Here is a 19,755-nt window from a genome sequence, read left to right as displayed (position 1 = left end):
TTGAAGTCCACGGTGTACTTTGAAGATACTGACCTTCTGAAATGACGTGCCTTTGTGTATGATGCACACATTGGAGAGTTGTTTGGCCATAGTGACATTTCAGATGAGAAAGAGCTTGTAGGAGGCACAGAAATAGAGGGATAAGACTGATGTGTGAATAAAACTGTCACTCCATCCCCACTAATTCAAAAATAAAATGTCAGCCTTGCTTTCTCACTTTATTAAAGGTGAAACTTGAGATTTTAACCTAAGAAGAAATTAGGATAATACAGAAAGCCAGAGGGAATAGACTTTAACCACTCTTTGCCTCACTAAGTAAGCTGCACCACTGTCAGTTATTCTTCCCAGCTCTTCCTTACTTTTTGCTCTCTTTGCTAAGACTCAAACCTCTGATCATTTCTTCCTCACTGAAGCTGATTGTTTGAGCATTTGTGCTGGAGAAAACTACTCTTTTATCTGTGGCTCAGACAAGCTTTAGAACAGTTGGTGGGAAATGTCCCAAAATGAGCTAGAGATAAGGAAAGGAAACTTAAGAAAACAAAGTAGCTACTCTCCTAAGCTTGCCTCATTCATATTCAATCAGATAGAACTCATATCTACCTGTAAATGATGGTGCTTATATAAGTGTTTAAAATTCATAACCTAGGCAGAATTCCATTACCTTCAGCATTTGCCTGTTTAAAGTCAATTTTTGTTTTCATTTCAACCAAAGAATAGCAATCTCCTTAGCCTAATTCACTGAATGTGCCAAGAAAGGTTTTCAAAATCTTGGCAGCCTAGAACGTCACATCAAACTCATCATTCCTTCTTTCTCCACACACCCCTCCCCCTCAACCGCAAACAAACTAGTTCCTCTTGGTAGGCTTCTTATTTCTGTTAGTAGCACCATTCACTGTTCACCTAGGCCTTAAACGTAAGAATCATTTTTTTACTCTTCTCTCCTTTGTTCTCCATACCCATTCACCACGTCACACGTTGATGCTTCAGTTCTAATAGATTCTATCCTTTCAATTCTCAATGCTTAATTCAAGCCCTTATCACTTCACATTGGTCTAGCAACTGGTCTCTCACCTCCAATCACTACCATCCCTCCCCCCAAAATCTCTTCTATACAACACTACCAGATTGATCTTCCTAGAACACAACTTCACACATCAGTTGTCTGCACCAAAAACTTCAGTGGCTAATTGTAGCCTAATGCTCTTAGCTTGGCATTTAAGACCTTCCACCCTCTGACCCCCCTACAATTTTATCTACTCTTAGTCCCTTAGACAGTCTTACCATTATAATCAAACTAATTTACTCTGTTCTCTGAACCCACATCATTTTTCTTTTTGTGTAAAATATTTTTCCCGTTTTCTCTGTTGATGTTTTATTCATCCTTCAAGGTCTACCTCACTTCTTCTGTGAAGCCTTTTCTGACTAACCAATCCACTGTGCTCTCTCTCCTTCCTCTGAACTGATTTATCGCTTACTGTCAGTCATTTGGCATTGAGCATGTGCTGTCATTTATTCTTTCTTGTTTGGTCAAATTATATTTCAGGCTCATAAAGAGAAGAGTCTCTATTTTATATTTCTATGTAGCCTCATTGACTAGTACAATGCTTTCATATTAATAAGTGCTCAATAAATGTTTATTGATAATGATTCTTCACCTGCCATAATGAATTCCAGTAAATCAGTTTAATTCCACTTCCAGGGACTTGTTTAAGGAATGAGAATATTAGAATCAGTTAGGTATACTTTTCATGAAGAAAAATCCTTGTCCAAAAATACATGGTACAATGGGGCTAGGTGGCACAATGGACAAAGCACCAGCCCTGGAGTCATGAGGACTTAGTTCAAATCCAGCCTCAGACACATAATACTTACTAGCTGTGTGATTCTGGGCAAGTCACTTAACCCCAATTGCCTTACCAAAAAAAAAAAAAAAAATACATGGTCCAAGAAATAGTAGGACAGAAGTGGGATGAAATGACACTATACTAAGCCTAATATCATTGTAAATGACGCGTTTATTTGAACATATTTTACACTAAACTAATTGGAATAAGCCTTTGGGCTTAGTTTAGTACTGAAAGTATTTTCCCGTAAAAGGACTTTTTAAAAGAATCCTAAGCTTATAACTCCATTTTTTTTTTGTTGGACAGAGATTTTTGGACAGTGTTTGCTGGAGCATGATCTTTTTGAAATCCTACAGGAATCATGTTTGAATGCCCACCATTCCCCATTATTCCTGCCCCCATTCACATCCTTTCCTGAGGAGGAAAGAGCAGTTCCATAAAGACCAGAATCAGGGAAATTCTAGAACTCCCACATCTGTAATCTTATTCCTGAATAATTAAAAAAATGCTTTCTTTTTGAATCTCTATACTGCCATCACCAACTGCAGATGGTATTCCTTCTCCTTAAGCATTTATGCCACCCAGGTAAGTCTTCTTTCACTCTTCCACTTGCTGGGTGTCTTCTTGTCTTATTTTAACATTAGTATTAATATCAATAAGTATTTGAAACTATGGTGATAGCATCCTTTTTTTTTTCTTTTCAAACTTTCATGGGGAATCTTTTAAAAAGAAGATACCCTAAACTATGTCAATGCCAAGCCAAGCAAGCAAGAGGTCTTATAATTGTGAGTTCTAAATTACTGGCTTATTTTGTTGTGGTTATAAAAGATGTTGGTTTCTGGCCTCTAGGGGGAAGAGGGATGGTCATTCACCAAGGAGGAATATAGCTAGTACTTGTGTAGAAGGAACAGCAGACTATTTGAAGGGAAGGTTTTACAACCCATTAATCTGATCTCTTCATGTCAGAAAAGAGTACTGAGAAAATGAACAACATTGTTTTCTGATGCCACAAGATTAATTATGTTTTTATAGCAAAAATCCATGATTAAAGGCCATCATTAAGTGTGTCATTGTGAGACTGAAGATCTTTGCTGGAAAGATTATGTGAGGCACGTTGGCTGTCCATGATTACAGAGAATAGAAGACATTCTATTCCCCATGTGAGCAATTTAATTCCTTTATCCATTGAAGAAGGATAGTAGTTCCCAGCAGGCAGTGAATGGTAAGGGAAAATAAACCCTGCCAGGTATCATCCCTTCCTCCTAAAGAACTGGTTTGGAGAAAGTATGTATTACTCTATCAAGAGGAGGAAGCAAGTCATATATTCCCTAAAACCCAGAAACTAAGAAGTGATAGTACAAATGCAATGAGGAAAAGCCAGAGCCCACAGCTTCCTGTACCTTGGTCCTGAGATGGGAGAAGAGACCCACTCTGATTACCTCACTGAAGCAGAGAAAAATGCCAGTTTAGGGATCACAGTCTCAAAGGAAAACAGCTATTGCTAATTCTTTTTGAGGAACTGAAAAGCCTCTCACTTAGAACCATTGACTTAGAGCTGAAAAGGACCTTAGAGGTCATTTAATTTATACGCCTCATTTTATAGATTATGAAGCTGATGCCCAAATAGGGAATATGACTTGCCCAAAGTCAATCAACAGTAAGCGACAGAGTTGGGTTTTTAACTGCGATCTTTGATCAACCCAGCTTTCATTCATTCCATTGTACCATACTGCCTCCCAAATAGATTTGTAGGTGTCTATCATCCCTTGAAATGAGTCCTCCATTTTTCACAAAGATAATGGACAGGCCCCTTGCACTTCCCTGAATTCACAGGTGGCCACTAGTATATATTCCAGATCCAGCTGGCTAGAAGACTTCTGACCACAGCTCTCATATACTCCTTAAAACCATCTGGTCGATCTTTCTTTTATCACTTTCAGTCTAGATGTGGAAATTTTTTTTTCCAGAATTTTAAAAGCACTTTGGAGTTTCAGCTTCTTCCAGATACAGAAGCTCTCTCCACATCTAGCAGCTCAAATCTCCATCCTGGTTTCCTGTTTTGTTTTGGTTTTTCTTTTTTTTTTTCTTATGTGAGGCAGAATTCATGAATGCCTGCCACCTCTTTAGGATAGACTAGAGTTGGTTATGTCTAGCTCTCAATCTGTGTTGCTAGTGCTCTGATGTGTGTTATGTGAATTGTGTCTCTTTTTGGAAACACCATATTTTAAATCATGATAGTTGCTATAACTGACCCGGGGAGTGAGACTGTTGTAGCCAAAAAAAAATTTAAATAAAGATACTAGTTCCTTTTCATTATCCCCATTTATAGCTTATCATAATGAACAGCTGTGCCCATCACTATAGTCAGGGAGGATGATTTAAAAATCAAAATTGTCTATGTTGTGCTTAATGATTGCAACTGAATTGAATTGTGAGTTCTGCCATAATAAAGAAAGCCAGGATATTCTGCAAGAAAAGTCAGTGACTTCTAGTGGTTAATAAAACCACGCCACCTCTCCCCCCTCATCCTCTCATTGATTTTTTTTAAAGTCTACTTTTCAAACTGATCATTTCCATTAATAGTGCTCATTTTAAATTCGCTTATTCATATATACCTAGCCATAGGCTCAGTTCTAGAGTTGGATAGGATCATAGAGGTCATCTAATCTAAACTCCTCATTTTTACCAGTCTTGTCCATCTCTTAGTCTTCTCCTTACTCCTCCCAACAACAGTATGATCATTATATGAAGTCAAACTGAGATTATTAGCACATGGGCTGTTCCTTCCCTTACAGCATTTTCACTGTCACAGCAATACAGGCTTACAACATGCTGCTTCAGATACATCACTGAGATGAATCAGAACTATAAACCACACTTTCATTTTCAACCAAAAAGAAAAGAAGTGAAGGGGAGCGGAAGATTTAAAGCACCACTTCTAATGTATGTTCTTATAGTGAAGAGGAATCAAATAACTGAGCCTTTTGGTTTTGTTTTTTGTTTTTGATGGTTGGCTACTATATTTCATACATGTGTAGGTGAAAATATATTCCCATTCATCCAACCCACACCTTCTATACATTCTGTATGTTCTAATAGGTGATTCTAAAAAGTAGTTTCCCTCCTACCTACCTTCCTCTTTGCTTCTTCAATGAAATCACAATGTAGCAGTTTCCTGGTGGTCTTTATGTAACTTGTATCACAGAACCAGACACATTAAGAGACCCTCCTGCTAAGAGAGAAACATGGACGTTAGAGGATTTTCCAACAGGGTTTTTTGGCTGCTTTCACAGATTATTTTTCTTTCTCAAGTAAGTTCTTCTTTGATGTGAGTAACTTTCAGGCTGATGATATTTCCACACCTTTTCGCCGTTTCTCAAATTACCTTACCCATTTTATTCCCAAACTGAGACCACATCAAAGGATTAGTGGAAAGTAAATGATATAGTAATTTATTCAAGTTGATTTATTTCAATATCACTTAGTATCTCCTTAAAACTAGGGTGAAATTCCTCAACATCTCTCCAATAATCAAAGTCCAAATTTGTGTTAAGTCTAGTTCTTATGAAATGTCTTACATATTTGTAAATGTGCCATAGTGTTGAAAAATGCACTTTGCTTAGTTAACATACTTATATAATAAGTCTGGGGAGAAAATTTGAATGCAGGGTACATAACTAACCAAAATAGTAATGTATGTCAGCCTCAAAATGAATATTGGGTGGTGGTTGTTTTTTTTTAAACCTCTCAGTGATTAAATTAACATCAACTCTAGGAACATTAGTGATGGTTAGAATTTATACCAGGTATAAACATTTATCCCCATACTGGTAATTGACCAGGAGAGGGGGGGCAGGCCTAAATGTCATAATGTATCTTGATTGTCACCTTATGTGACACTAGTCCTATGTCACTATATTTGCTTTCAAATCACTTGTAATGGTTTCAAAACATCGAATCTACCCTGAAAGAACAGAGATTTGCCACTGTTGGGGATTTGCTTCAGGCTCCAATGATAACTGCAGAAGAGGAAATCCAAAAATGTTTTGATCAATGAAGAATAATTGAAATAAATGCATAGTTTTCCAAGTCTTCTACTTTGAAGGGAGAGGAAATTAATTTGCCTTTTAAGTTCTGGCATTCTTATTTTTGAAACTCAATCTCATTCCATAATTGTCCTACCTTGTCCATAATTATTACAGTAAAATTGAAAATAGAATGGTAATGTCATTGAGTTTATAAATTGTTGGATATAGGTTTAAATTTGGAGAACAACTGGTATAGAATCCATTCAAGTAAACAACATCTGCCAGACCACTTATTATATTTAAATACCTACCAAACGTGTCAGAAAGATTCACTAGCAATTTGCTAATTAGCTACCCATTTAATGTGGCACATTTTTAGTCTCATTTTAATATCCTTTTCAGTACCTAACAGGGCTCTTCATTTTCAACAAGTAAATTCCCTACCTTCCAAGCTAGGCAAGGTGCTGCAGAAGCAAGGGTAAATTTTATCTATGTAAGTTGATCTTATATGGCAACAACTTGAAGTCGGCTCCAGCCAGATGGATTTATCATTATCCTGTGAACAGACCAAATCCATTTCTGCTTCATTCTTTCTTTAAATTGCTACATCTTCATAGAATTGCCCTTACCTCTCTTAGCCTATTAGTATCCTACCCAGTGTTTGCCAAGAAGCTAAAATCTTCCCAATTCCTGTACATGTTGATGTCTCCCTCTTGGTACCCTTGTAATCTGTACCATTTTCGAAGATTAATCATAACATTGCCTTGCATATTTATTAATTTTTCATGGCTCCCTATTTTTTCTCCAACAAGCTCACTTTAAAGGCAATAACCATGTCTTCTACTCTTTTTCTCCATTCCTATAGCATCTGTCACGTAGTGAGTGCTTAGTAACACTAGTTGGGTTAAGTAAAGAGGCACAAATGTATTTTAAAATAATGAACTAAAGGGGCAGCTAGTGGTGCAGTGGATAGCATACCGACCCTGGAGTCAAAAGGACCAGAGTTCAAATCCAGCCTCAGACACATAACACTTACTAACTGTGTGATTCTGGGCAAGTCACTTAAGCCCAATTGCCTTGCCAAAAAATAAATAAATAAAATAATGGACTGAAATGTTTTCCGTCAAATTTCATTCCTATACCTCATAATGGAGTAGAAACAATGGGGCATCTTTGAAATCTCTTCCCACAGAAACATCAGTTCTTGCTGATCCTATCAAACTAAAAAGCTTCAAGTATAAGTACAGAAACATCTATTATCCAAGATCCAGTTTAACTAAATTCAGCAAAGTACATCCTTTTTTCTTCATGAAAACAATCTACTCACATGTGAAAGGATGGATAGATGTGAAGTATTGAGGTATACAAAGTAATGAGATCTGGAGAGCACGTTTTAATCCGTGGAATTACCTATATCAGACTAGTTGTCTGTAAAATATAGTAAAATTATTATTCCTGTCATTAGCAATCTCAGAAAAACTAAGCTGTTCCTTCCACTTTTCTCCCTGCTTTTTAAAACCTAAATTTTCAACCTTAAGAAATCAAATACCAAGCTAAACAAATAGATTGCATCAGCCAGTTTCACGCTAAGCCCAGTTGCTGATTAGGATTCCTTAATTCCCAAGCCCTGTTCAGGAACATAATACTGAAACTCTTTTTTCACTGCCTGACTCTTTCCAGTATTGTTGTTTTGCAAGAAACTGACTTCCCCTAAAGACATCAAAGGAGGAACTACTAAGAAGTGACCTGGTTCCAACATTTCTCCTTTTTTGTTTTTCTTTTTATTAGGAGTTTCCTTCAATAGTGTTTACACACAAATTTGGAGAGTCCTACTACATTTGGCTGCTGACCCATATCCAGATGTTTCAGATTTGGCTATGAAAGTGCTCAACAGCATCGCCTATAAGGTAGGCCCAGTGGTCCCAGAATTACTTTTACTGAAAGTCTTGAATTCTGTTCTTCATATTTGTATATATGTTTAATTAAGAGACTTGAGACCTAGACAAAATTAGTAGTGATCTATGGGTAAAAATCCCAGCTCAGACATTATGAATCCAAAGACTTATTGTTGCACTTTGCTTTTTGTACACTTTCCTAGTATTGTTTCCCAGTGACTCATTGCCAGTATTTCTTTCCCTCTCCCAAACACCTCTTCCCACCAAACTGAGAACCCTTCCTTATAAGAGACACAATCACTCATTGGCCATGTCTAACAGAAGCAAGAGATGTAATTTGAACTTCTTTTTGAACCAGATTGATTTTCCATAAACAAACTTTATTTTGATCCAAATTAGAAAAATAAGTAACTAATCAGTTAGATGGTCAACAAACATTTTTAAACCAGTAGTATGGACCAGACACTGTGCTAACTGCTGGCAGTATAAAGAAAGAAAAAAACACCGTCCCTGCTCCCAGAGAGGCTTCACATTCTAATGAGAAAAACTATATACAAATAACTATGGACCTACAAGATCAATGCATTGTAAATGGGGAGAAAGCAGAAGAGAAGAACCAAGGAAAGGACTCCTGCAGTAGGTTGATTTTGAACTGAGTCTTGAAAAATGCCTGGGCAGCCAGGCGGTGAAGTAAGAACGGAGAGCATTCAAACATGGGAGACAACCAGTGAAAATGGAAGGAGTTGGGAAATGGAGGGTCTTATATGTGGAACAGCAGGTAGGACAGGGTACCTGGATCTTAGAGTACGTATTGAGGAGTATAGCAAAAGAAAAGTTAGAAAATTAGGAAGGGGCCAGCCTGTACATAGCTTGAAATAACAGATAATAGATTTTTTTTAATTGATCTGATAGGTAATAGGGAGTCACTACAGTTTTTTGAAGGGTTGGGGTAGAGGGAGTAACATAGTCAGACCTGTGCTTTAGGAAAATCACTTTGGCACTTGAATGGAGGATAGATTGTAGTGGGGAGAGAGTTGAGGCAAGGAGAACAATTAGAAAGCTATGAAAATGGTCTAGTTGAGAGGTAATAAGGGCCTGAACTAAGGTAGTAGTTGTGTGTATAAAGAGGAGATGTATATGAGAGAAGTGAAGGTATAAGCAAGATTTAGTAACACATTAGCCATGTGGGATGAGTTGAAGTGAGGAGTTAATAATGACACCAAATCAGCAAGCCCATTGTGAGCACTGGTGACTAGGAGGATGGTGATACCTCCCATAGTAATAGGGAACTTAAGGAGAGGGGAAAAATAATGAGTTCTGTTTTGGACATGTTGAGATTGACATGCCTACAAGACAGCCAGTTAGAAATGTCTAGTATTAAGTTGAAAATGCATGATTGGAGCTCAGGAGATTAGAGCTGGGAATCATCTTCATAGAGATGGCAATAAGAGCTCATGCAGTCACCAAATGAGATAACACACAGGAAGAAGAGAGGAGAGCCCAGGAGAGAGCACTAGGGAACACCCATGGTTAGTAGAAATAACCTGGATAAAGATCCAGCAAAAGAAACTGAGGGGCAGGCTATAAAACTGTGCATACCCTTTAATCCAACAATACTACTACTAGGTCTGTATCCCAAAGAGATCATAAAAAATGAAAAAGGACCTACATGTACAAAAATATAACAGTTCTTTTTGTGGTGGCAAAGAATTGGAAATTTCTGGAATACCCATCAGTTGAGGAATGGCTGAACAAGTTGTTGTTGTTGTATGAATGTAATGGAATACTACTGTGCTATAAGAAATGATGAGCAGGCAGATTTTAGAAAAACCTGGAAAGACTGATGTGAACTGATGCTGAGTGAAATGAGTAGAACCAGGAGAAAATTATACACAGTAACAGCAACATTGTGTGATGATCAACTTTGATAGACTTAGCTCTTCCAGCAATGCAATGATCTAAAACAATTCCAAAAGACTCATGGTGGGGACAGCTAGGTGGCACAGTGGATAGAGCACCGGCCCTGAAGTCAGGAGGACCGAGTTCAAATTTGGCCTCAGACCAAACACTTGACACTTACTAGCTGTGTGACCCTGGGCAAGTCACTTAACCCCAATTGCTTTAAAAAAAAAAAAAGACTCATGATGGAAAAGGCTATCTACATCCAGAGAAAGGACTATGGAGTCTGAATGCAGATTAAAGCTTTCTCTCTCTCTCTCTCTCTCTCTCTCTCTCTCTGTTTTTTCTTTCTCATCGTTTTTCTCTTTTGTTCTTATTCTTCTTTCACAACATGACTAATGTGGAAATATGTTTAATATGATTGTACATGTAAAGCCTATATCAGATTGCTTGCCATCTTGGAGAGGGGCAAGGGGAGGGAAAGAGGCAGAAAAAATAATTTAGAACTCAGAATCTTACAAAAGTGAATGTTGAAAACTAAAAAAAAAAAAAGAAAGAAAATCAATTAATTAATTTTAAAAAAAGCGAAGGGCAGATAGAGTCAGGAGAGAGAGCATTATCCTGAAAACTACCTTTTCTGAGAATTAGGGAAGAGCAAAGGGATGGGGAAGATTTCTAAGTGATTTTAGATGAGGGAGAGGAGAAAGAGCAAAGGGCCTCACTTTCTGAGGTGAGATGTTTGGCAAGTTTCACAGATAAGAGCGAGGAAGAGTGTTGTAGGTGCCTCAAGAAAGAGTGAAAAGGTTTGAAATCGCTGCTGTAAGTGAGATTCTGCATGAATGAAGAAGGCACAGGATCGCCCTGTTGCAGGTAGAGCCCAGCTGAGGTTAGACAACATTTTGTACTGGATCATAACAGCCAGGTTTTGTGATTTTCTTCAGCTCCATTCTACAACATGTTCATCAAAACCAAGGAGGCAGTGTGATCCATAATGAGTAACCCAAGGTCAAGATTTGTCAACAAATCATTGGCAGGAGGAAAGATGTTGAAGTGTAGAGAACAATGTAGAGGTCAGCTAATTTACCATTGGATCATTAACAAAATAAGGAGAGTGTAGCAGAGGTGATGGCCTGGAAAAGATCTGGAGGTTGAGGGAATTAGAGGTCATGGGGAAAATGAAGAACAGGATTAGAGGTCATAAAGCATAGGCAATGACTGAATAACAAAAGATTACGACCAAGAAGGGAGTTGTAGAATTCTTGAATGTGAAAGTGGAACCTTTTGTGGGTGTGATCATCATGTCTGCAGCTGAGGTAGAATGTAGGATTAGGTCAGGGGATTTTAATAAATGAGACTTTGACCTTATAGATCATTTCTGTTGGCATCTGGAACATAGAGTTCCTGCCCTCAAGGAGTTCATCTCATGTTCTAGGCAGCTGGGTGGCACAACTGATATAGCACTAGGCCTGGAGTCAGGAAGACCTGAGTTCAAATCCAGCCTCACACTAACTGTATGACCCTGGAAACTTAACCTCCATCTTCCTCAGTTTTCTCAACTGTAAAATAGTACCTATCTCACAGAATTGTTGTAAGAATCAAATGAGATAATATATATATGTGTGTGTGTATATATATATATGTATATATATATATACACATACACATATATATATTACAAATATTAAGACTAGGCACACTGCCTAGTGCATAGTAGGTGCTATGTAAATGCTTATTGCCTTCCCTTCCCCTAATAAAACATAAATAGCTACATTATGGAGTACTTTAGTGGGAAAGCATTTTCTTTAAGGTGAAACATCCCTTTAGTGAATTGAGAAAGATTTTTATATGGACTTGTTTTATCAGAGAAGTTCTTTTCAATTTCATTGTAATAGCTAACAACTTTGGCCTGACCATTAATATAAAGACAAGACACTTTCCTATTATAGGAACCCATGCAGCTTAGTCTTATCTTCCCATCTCTTAGAAACCAAAGGCAAAGCTAATGGGCTTCCCAGTTTCACAGTGATTATTGAAGTGGGTGGTTCAAGAGATCATATGAATTGGAGCTAGAAAATACCTTTGAGGTCTCACCTAGCAAACTAACGCCCAAAGAAATTGAGTGAACGACACGAGGTCACACAGCTATAATTAATAACATGAGATCTGAAGCCAAGTTAAATCCCCTGATTCAGGGTCTAGTCCTCTTCCCACAGCTCATTTTACAAATGAGCCCTCATCTGTAACAAAAGAAGGAGCAGAGGTGAAGGGGCTGGGGAAGAAGAGTGTGTAGGGCGTCTGGGGTCCAGCTCGATGGGTGTGATCCTAGGTTCCTACAATATGTTGTCTCCACGACATTGACTTGGCACAGCTTCCATGCGTGTGCTGTTGACTCTGTACTGCCCAATCTCATAAGTGCCACCTTTTCCAACTATTCAGAGACCAAAAAACAATTTCAGCTCCTATTAGAAACGTATAAGGGGGAAAGCAGTCGATATAAACATTTCATGTAGAAATTATCTCGGGCGGGAAGGATATACTGCTGTTGTTCAGACAGGAGGTAAGACTGAAGAGGGCGTTCCCATGTTTGTCAGTACTATATCACATAATGTTAGTGCGTGTACTGCTGTGTGGTCTGCCTGAACTAGTTGTTGCAAGAGAACTATAGCATCATCTAGTATTAAAGCAGCATTTCAGTGGCATCCTGTGTACCCATAAGCACCCCCTGTGTTTTTTTTAATGAGCCTACATTGATGCATAATGAAAATTGGCTTTTCATTTGTGATTAATAATACTGATTATTTAGCCTTCTGACTAATAAGCACAAATAAACTGCATCAGATTCGGGATTGTGAACTATATTTTGCTATCTTATCGTAGCCATACTTAAGGAGGAAAAGAGTAAGAATAATGCAGAAGTAAATTCTGATTGCTTCAGGATGAGGAAATCACTTGCCCTCTCTGGAACTCAGTTTTCTCACCTGTAAGATGAGAGGCTTGAACCAGATAATCTCAATGACCTCATTGGGGCATAAAATTTTAGGATCCTCTAAGAGGTGTTATTACATATTAGTATATCCTAGAAACAGAGAATAAATGCTCAAAGAGCTTTAAAAGCTTTCACAAGACATTTTTGTGTCAGCCCCCTGCCATCAGAGAGATGGCATTCTTCTAAAATATTATCTGATAATAAGTCAACCTGGAAATTTCCATTATGTATTATATGTACTTGATTTTTCATCACAGATGGGCCCTCCCACCCAGAACACTTAAGAGAGTCATCTTTCTGCTCTATCAATCTAAGTGAAAGAAAATTAAGTAACTGTTGAAAAGTCAAAATTATATGAAGAATAACAGCCAAATAGAAATGATTTTATCTATTCCAGAATTGAGAAATCCTTTTTCAGAGAGAAAAATATAAAACATACTACTCTTCAGCTTTTCAAATTAAGAGTAGGGAACATAAAATTTATCAAGTAAGTAAAACAAATAATGAAAAATACATTTCAGTTACATATAATGGCCTGTTAAAGGAGAAAGACAGATGGTAGAGTGTGGAAGAGAAAGAAAGGAGAAGAAAAAGAGCCAGATACAAGAACACACAAAAAGACACCTAGAGAAAAATAGACGCAGAGCCAAGCAGGCATTAATAGCCACACAGCCATATAAGCAGAGCTAGATTTAGGGAGAGAAAAGACAAGAGAGAGGGATATATGGTTGTATAATAGGATGTGTACTGTGTTCGTGTCATAGCCTACTATTTATTCACAATACACGCATCAAAATAAGTTATCACCTGTTATCACTTTACTTGGAAATTCTAATGAGCCTTCTAATCATTTTAAATGGACCCTTCTGCACTTAGAAACAGTTTTTCCATTGTTACTTTTAGTCGTCAAATTTGTTGGAAATAATATTTTATGCATACTTAAAGAAGTGATTTGGATTTTTTTAGTTTTACTTTCCAACTTTAGAGGGGCTGGTAAATATACAGACTATGCATGCAAGTCCCTGACATACAAAACCTGTTGTACTGCCTCATTATTGTACTTTGAGAGATTAGAATACTACCTCATTTATTCATTGAATATTTATTAACTACACACTTTGTGTAAACATTGTGCCCAGCACTTTGAAAGGTAAAAAATGGTAAATAAGTAGCTCCTTTTTAGGAGCTAACCTTATAGTAGGGGAAAGAATACTCGCATCTAATCAAGTAACTCATAAGACAATTTACTTGGGTTCTCAGGCCTGTGATTCCATTAGACTGAGGAATTCTCCATGTGGAAGCTCTCTCTACCAATCCAGATTCTGTCTGCTGAGCAGAATTCACACCCCTTTCTTCTTAATTTTCAAATTACTGATAGTCCCTCAGCATCTCCCCAGTCTCTCAGGAACACTGCCTCATTAATGGCCTGACTCCAAAGAGCCCTTCTTTTGCCAAGTTTTGTGATCTCTTCCTTTATAACATTTAGTAGATATATCGCTTCTCTTTATTCTCACAGCAACTGCGGTAGTTCAGGCCTTATCACCTATTGCCCAGATGAGTGCAAAAGCCTCCTCTTTGGTTTCCCTGCCTTTTGTTGCTCATCACTTGTTGTACGTCACCACTGTACCCACCACTGCAGCCCAAGTGATTTTCCCAAAGTGTTGGACTTTAGATTACCTCCAACTCCAATGTTTCCAAGTTGACTCCATGCAGTGACCAACCCTGCTTCCAGGGAACCAATGAAGCATGCTACCCATCTCTGAACTAAGAGGTAGTGAACTGAAAATTCAGATCGAAAAACACATATTTTCAGACATGGCCAATGTGTGAATTTATTTTGCTTGACCATGCATATGTTACAAGGGTTTTGTTTTTCTTCTTTATTTTTTCCAGTGGGGAAGAAGAGGAGAGAGAGTCAATAGAGAGAAAAGAAATAGTTTTTAAATTTTTTAAATTTAATTAATTTTAAAAAGAGTGTTAAAACAGCCAAATTTCAAAATAAGAAATCCCAGCTATTAACAACCACATTTTTAAAGTCCACCAATCATTAATAGTAATAGGAATTCAAGTTAAAACAACTCTGATCTTCCATCTCAGAATGATCAGATTGTCAAAAATTCCAGAAAAAGAAAATCACAGTTGTTGCAGGGATTGATAGAGCAATAAATTGATTGAACGATTCAGGAGAGCAATTTAGAACTATACCCTGAAATGTCACTGAACTTCAATCCCTCAATACCACTACTAAGGATATTTGCACAAAGGTCAAAGATAGAGGGGAAAGACCTATACGTACAAAAAAAAATTATAGCTGTCCTTTTTGTGATTGCAAAGAACTCAAAACAAAGTGAGTGCCCATTAATTGAAGACTAGCCGAATGGCATATGAATTTTTACACCATAAAAATGTGATATTATTATTATACCATTAAAAACTTATTTAAATGGACAGATTCAGAGAAACCTGGGTAGACTTGAACTGATTCAGAGTGAAGGGAGCAGGACCAATAGAATAATTATGACAACTACAATAATATTAAAGAAAATAACTTTTGATGACTTAATAACTACAATTGATGCAATCATGAAGACTGATGACAAAACATGCTGTCTTCTTCTTGGCAGAGAAATGGTAGTGTAGTGGTAGAAATTGAGACATGCATTTTCAGACCTGGCCAGTATGTGAATTTGACAATTCTTATTTGTTACAAGGGTGACTGTCACTTTGGGAGGGTGTTATGAAGAGGGAAATTGGTGGGGAAAAAGAGAGAGAGGAAGGAAGGAAGGAAAGAAAGAAAGAAAAGAATGTCAATGAAACATTTAAAATACACAGATGAGAACATAGTGAAACAAACATACAGGGCAGTTTATCTCATCACATCAAATTTAAATACTTTTTTAAAAATACACTGTCTTATAGAAGTTCACAGTTTATATACAGTCCTGTTTTTTGTATGTTGAAATGTTCATGTTTGCAGATATTTGTCGCTTTCATAATTTAAAAAAAATTTTTAATATAATGGATTGAAAAGGCTAGAAACCGTATTTTGGCAATACAGTTCAGTGATAATGATGAGTCTGAATGAAAATGGTGGCAGTTGAAAGGAAAGGAGAGGATGGACATGAAAGGCATGGTGCTATAAGATCAATAGCACTTGGCAACTGATTGAATGTGTGTAGTAAGAAAAAGGGAAGACACTGTGGTTTGAAGACTGGGTAATAACTGACTCATTGCAAGAATAATGGGACTATTAACAGAAAATGAGAATTCAGGAGGAGGAGCAAATTTGGAGACGAAAATTTGAAACCAAATTACTTTTGTTGTTTTGAACTTTTTTCATTAATCAAACCCAGTTTATTGGTTCAGCCAAGTCACAGTAAAGATAATTTTTTTAAAATCCTTTAGTAAAATCCCAACTAGAATACAAAGGTATTTTGTCCATTTTATATCCATTTTAAACCTAAAGTTTTACATCTGAGTATATTTTATGTCCTTGTGGATAGGTAGACATACAGATAGATTATTTTAGCCCCACTTAGGTCCACCTAGAATTTTTTTAAAAATAAGTACATGGATCTCCTGGCTTATTGTCTTCAAGGTTGTTCCTCATGGGTATCATTTCTCCATATATCAGAATAGTGTTTCTACAAAATTCGCTTTTGTTCAGCTTGCACAACCCTCAAACAAAAGGAAAAATATATAGCTAATTTGGAAGGCTTGTTAAAATTGTATTTGACAACTATGCATAAGCAATTTATCACTTTGTGCAAAAGTAGCAATCTCTGGCCTCAAAGAATCTGTATTCTGTTACAGGTAGATACCACATACACAAATATGTACAAATAAGTATTATACTTATGTATTACACTTGTATAATGTGATAAGATCATAGGAAAAATCCAGACCAGTATGATAAAATTATTTGAGAAGGTAGAGTTTTCAGCAAAGAGGTGACACCTGACCTGAGCCTTAAAGGAAGGAGAAGGATTTCAGCAGGCCAAGATAGAGGGGCATGATGTTCAGCTAGTACAAAAACATGGCGGTAAGAGAGGAGGACCAAACATGATCAGGGAGCAGTTAGTAGTAGAGTAGTACAGTTTGGCTGGAATATAGAATGTTTAAAGGGAAGTAATGTGAAATTAATCTTAAAGGGTAGATTTGTACCAAATTATGCAGGGCCTGGAATACTAAGATGTCCTTTGTATTTTGTCTTCTAGGCAATAGAAAGCCACTAAGGTTTTTAAATCAAACTTTTCTTCATCTGTAAGATAGCTAGAACATTTCCAAAGTCCTCCAAATTCTAAAATTCTGTGATTTTGGTGATTCAGTTACTGAGGTGATTCTGGTTTTGATGACCTCTGGTTTCACTTTTAATTCCAAATCTATGGTTTCATTAACTCTGGATTTTTTTAATTCAATGAACAGTTGAATTAGTACAAAAGATTTTAGACTGCTTTGGAAATGAGGAATTAGGGGTGTGGAATACCATACATTGTCAGGCTCAGTAGCTCAATCACTTTTTTCCCTCTTTTTTATTCCTTCATTCACTCCACAAGCAGTGGCCCTCTGGGGAAGAGAGTGGTGAGGGATACATTTAAAGGTGAAGGTGATGCCAAAACAAAAGATATTAAAAGACTGGTTTGGCAGTGGTGTGAAGGAAAGGTTATTAAAGGTGGAGACAAGGAAACCAGCCAGAAACTGATTACAATATATAAAAGAGTGGCCATTGAAATTTAAACAAGGGATAGATACTAGAATTGGTAGCCCCATCTCTTGTGTCCCTACCTCACCCAGCCAGTAGGAGAATGTGTTATACTCCTTTTCCATTGCTATTTTCAACCCTTATTGGACCATTGTCACTCAACAACCTTGCCATCTTTGAAGTTTACGTACATAATGAGATTGTGAGATAGATACATCTTAACACTAAAGCATATGTGGGTCTATGAGTACATGGATGTACAAATACCCTCCACTGGTGCAAATTTTTGCACATCCATACCTTCTCAACCCATGTGTTTGTTGTCCATATCCTTCAGAATTTCTCCCATGAAGGATCGACTTGACATTCCAAAGACCATCTTTTAAAAAAGTCTTCTTGTATTTCATGGATGCCAGTGCAACATTGTCCATCTGTTGTTCTCTTCACTTCCTGTATTGTCATGGGGCCTGTCGGCCCACTATCTTTTCCAGGCAGGCATGCCATTTCTGTAACGGTCTTTTGTACCACTGATCCTGAAAATCCTACTCTTTGCAAAATCCTCCTTACACTTATCATGCATCTTTTTGTTAACCTTTGGGTCACCTGAAATTTTGATCCCTCTGCAATTCCTTCATGCCATGTTTGGCAGCAACAGAGCTACTAGCATCACCAGGAGAATATTAGTTTTAGAAAGATGGACTTCGATGGCAAACAGCAATTTGGGATGATTGAAAGTGCTGTGTAGTTTCCCTAATATAATCCAACCCACTCTCCTCCTCTTCAATTTTGGGCTTGCCTCACTGTTCATCTGCAGCACCTGTCTATGGTGTCACAATCTGGCTAATATGTGTCCTTCATCGACTCAGTTTTCCCCATGTGAATTGCTTGGCTCATCTTTTTTGAGTGGCCTTGAATCTTACTGAAGAAGTGCTGCACTAGGCAAAGGGCTAGATGCAGACAGCAAAACGTTATCTGTAAGCAAAATTATCTTTTGATAGTATCACCATTCTTATACTCACTCTGAGTCTAAACTTTAGAATCAGCTTTGATTTTTCCCTCTTTCAACCCTATGTCCTGCTAAGGTCTATAGAATCTCTCTCTTAAATAGCTCTCTAATTTACCCCCCTTCTTTCCATTCTCTCTACCACCCTATTTCTAATACTTATTACCTTTCAACTGGACTCATACTAACCTCCCAGTGAATTTCTCTGGGCACAGTCTTTCTTTACCAGTCTGCTTCTCACACTTCTTCCAAAGCACTGTTTATAACACTCATCTGACCCTATTATTCCCCTGCTCAAAACCCTCCCACAGCTCTCTCTTAGTTCAAAGAAAATGTTCATTCTTTGACCTGGCATTAGAGGCATCCCTTCATCCATCCCTCTCTCACTCCGTCGTTTTTCATATTTAAACATTTTCCTTAGTTTCTGTTTTCTTGTTGTAATTCTAAGGCAATAATAATCCTTATATTACTATGTAAATGTTAGATCTTATATTGTTATGAATATGATTCATTAATATTGGGAACTTCTGGTTGGGGAAACTCATTTTACCAATGTAAATCAGTACCATCTCTGCAACTTATGAGCACTGAGAGGTTAGCAACTTTGCTGGTGTGTGTCAGAAATGGAACTTGAACCTAGGTCTTCTAGCTTTGAGGCCACCTTTCTCTCCACTATGCAGTGCTGCCTGTCTGAGGTATTACAATTGCTCTTATTAGTAAACTCAAGTTAAGATGAATCCTGTACTTTCCCTTCAGGAATCAATATAATTAATCTATATCCTAAATAAAAAACAAACTAGAAAGCCTTCTAGAACAATGGTGTCAAACTCAGATAAAAATGGCAGCCACTAAACTGTACATAAGGATCCCCACAAGCTTCCAATTCACTTAGAAAACCAGTCATTATTTATGTTTTATTGCATTTGTTTGTTTCAGGCTGCACTCATGAGTGTTATGGACTCCATGTTTGACACCTCTGTGCTGGAACACCTGCTATCTCTAAGACAACATACCTAACATCTTCTATTAGTAGCTTAAACATAGAATATTTCCATTTTTCCAATGGGGAAATCTATTGCCCACTCAGTCCTACTCAATGAAGTTGCTTTATGTTATTTCTCTTTGCTTTGACTCAGAAATGTAGCCTTTATAATTTTTTCTGTATGATGGTGTATTATTCTAGTGATAGTAATTCCAGTTATTGAAATGATCACTATAGAGAATTGGGAGGCATAGGAAAACAATAGAACCAGGATTACTTCTTATACAGGAATGTACACCATTTCACTTGCAATTGTCCACCTTAATGGAAGAGAACTAAGGTGTCATATATTTCCAGGTATCTGATAATAAACAATACAATTGATTTGGCTTCAGAAAGCATTTTTGTGTTTGCCT

The 19,755-nt window shown here is 37.3% G+C and overlaps 1 protein-coding gene across 2 annotated transcripts in view; it reads left to right on the top strand.

Annotated features, from left to right (window-relative positions):
- The window catches only part of RPTOR (regulatory associated protein of MTOR complex 1), a 488,176-nt gene that overhangs the window by 375,139 nt on the left and 93,282 nt on the right, over nt 1–19,755 (top strand). For both annotated transcript variants that reach the window (XM_027850143.1, XM_027850144.1), the window contains one exon: nt 7,661–7,779. In XM_027850143.1, the coding sequence (XP_027705944.1) occupies nt 7,661–7,779 (119 nt within the window). The remainder of the gene's footprint in view (nt 1–7,660; nt 7,780–19,755) is intronic.

This window comes from Vombatus ursinus, unplaced genomic scaffold, assembly GCF_900497805.2.
Source record: "Vombatus ursinus unplaced genomic scaffold, bare-nosed wombat genome assembly UNPS02008996.1, whole genome shotgun sequence".
Classification (NCBI taxonomy): domain Eukaryota; kingdom Metazoa; phylum Chordata; class Mammalia; order Diprotodontia; family Vombatidae; genus Vombatus; species Vombatus ursinus.
This window is presented reverse-complemented; position numbering and strand designations above follow the sequence as displayed.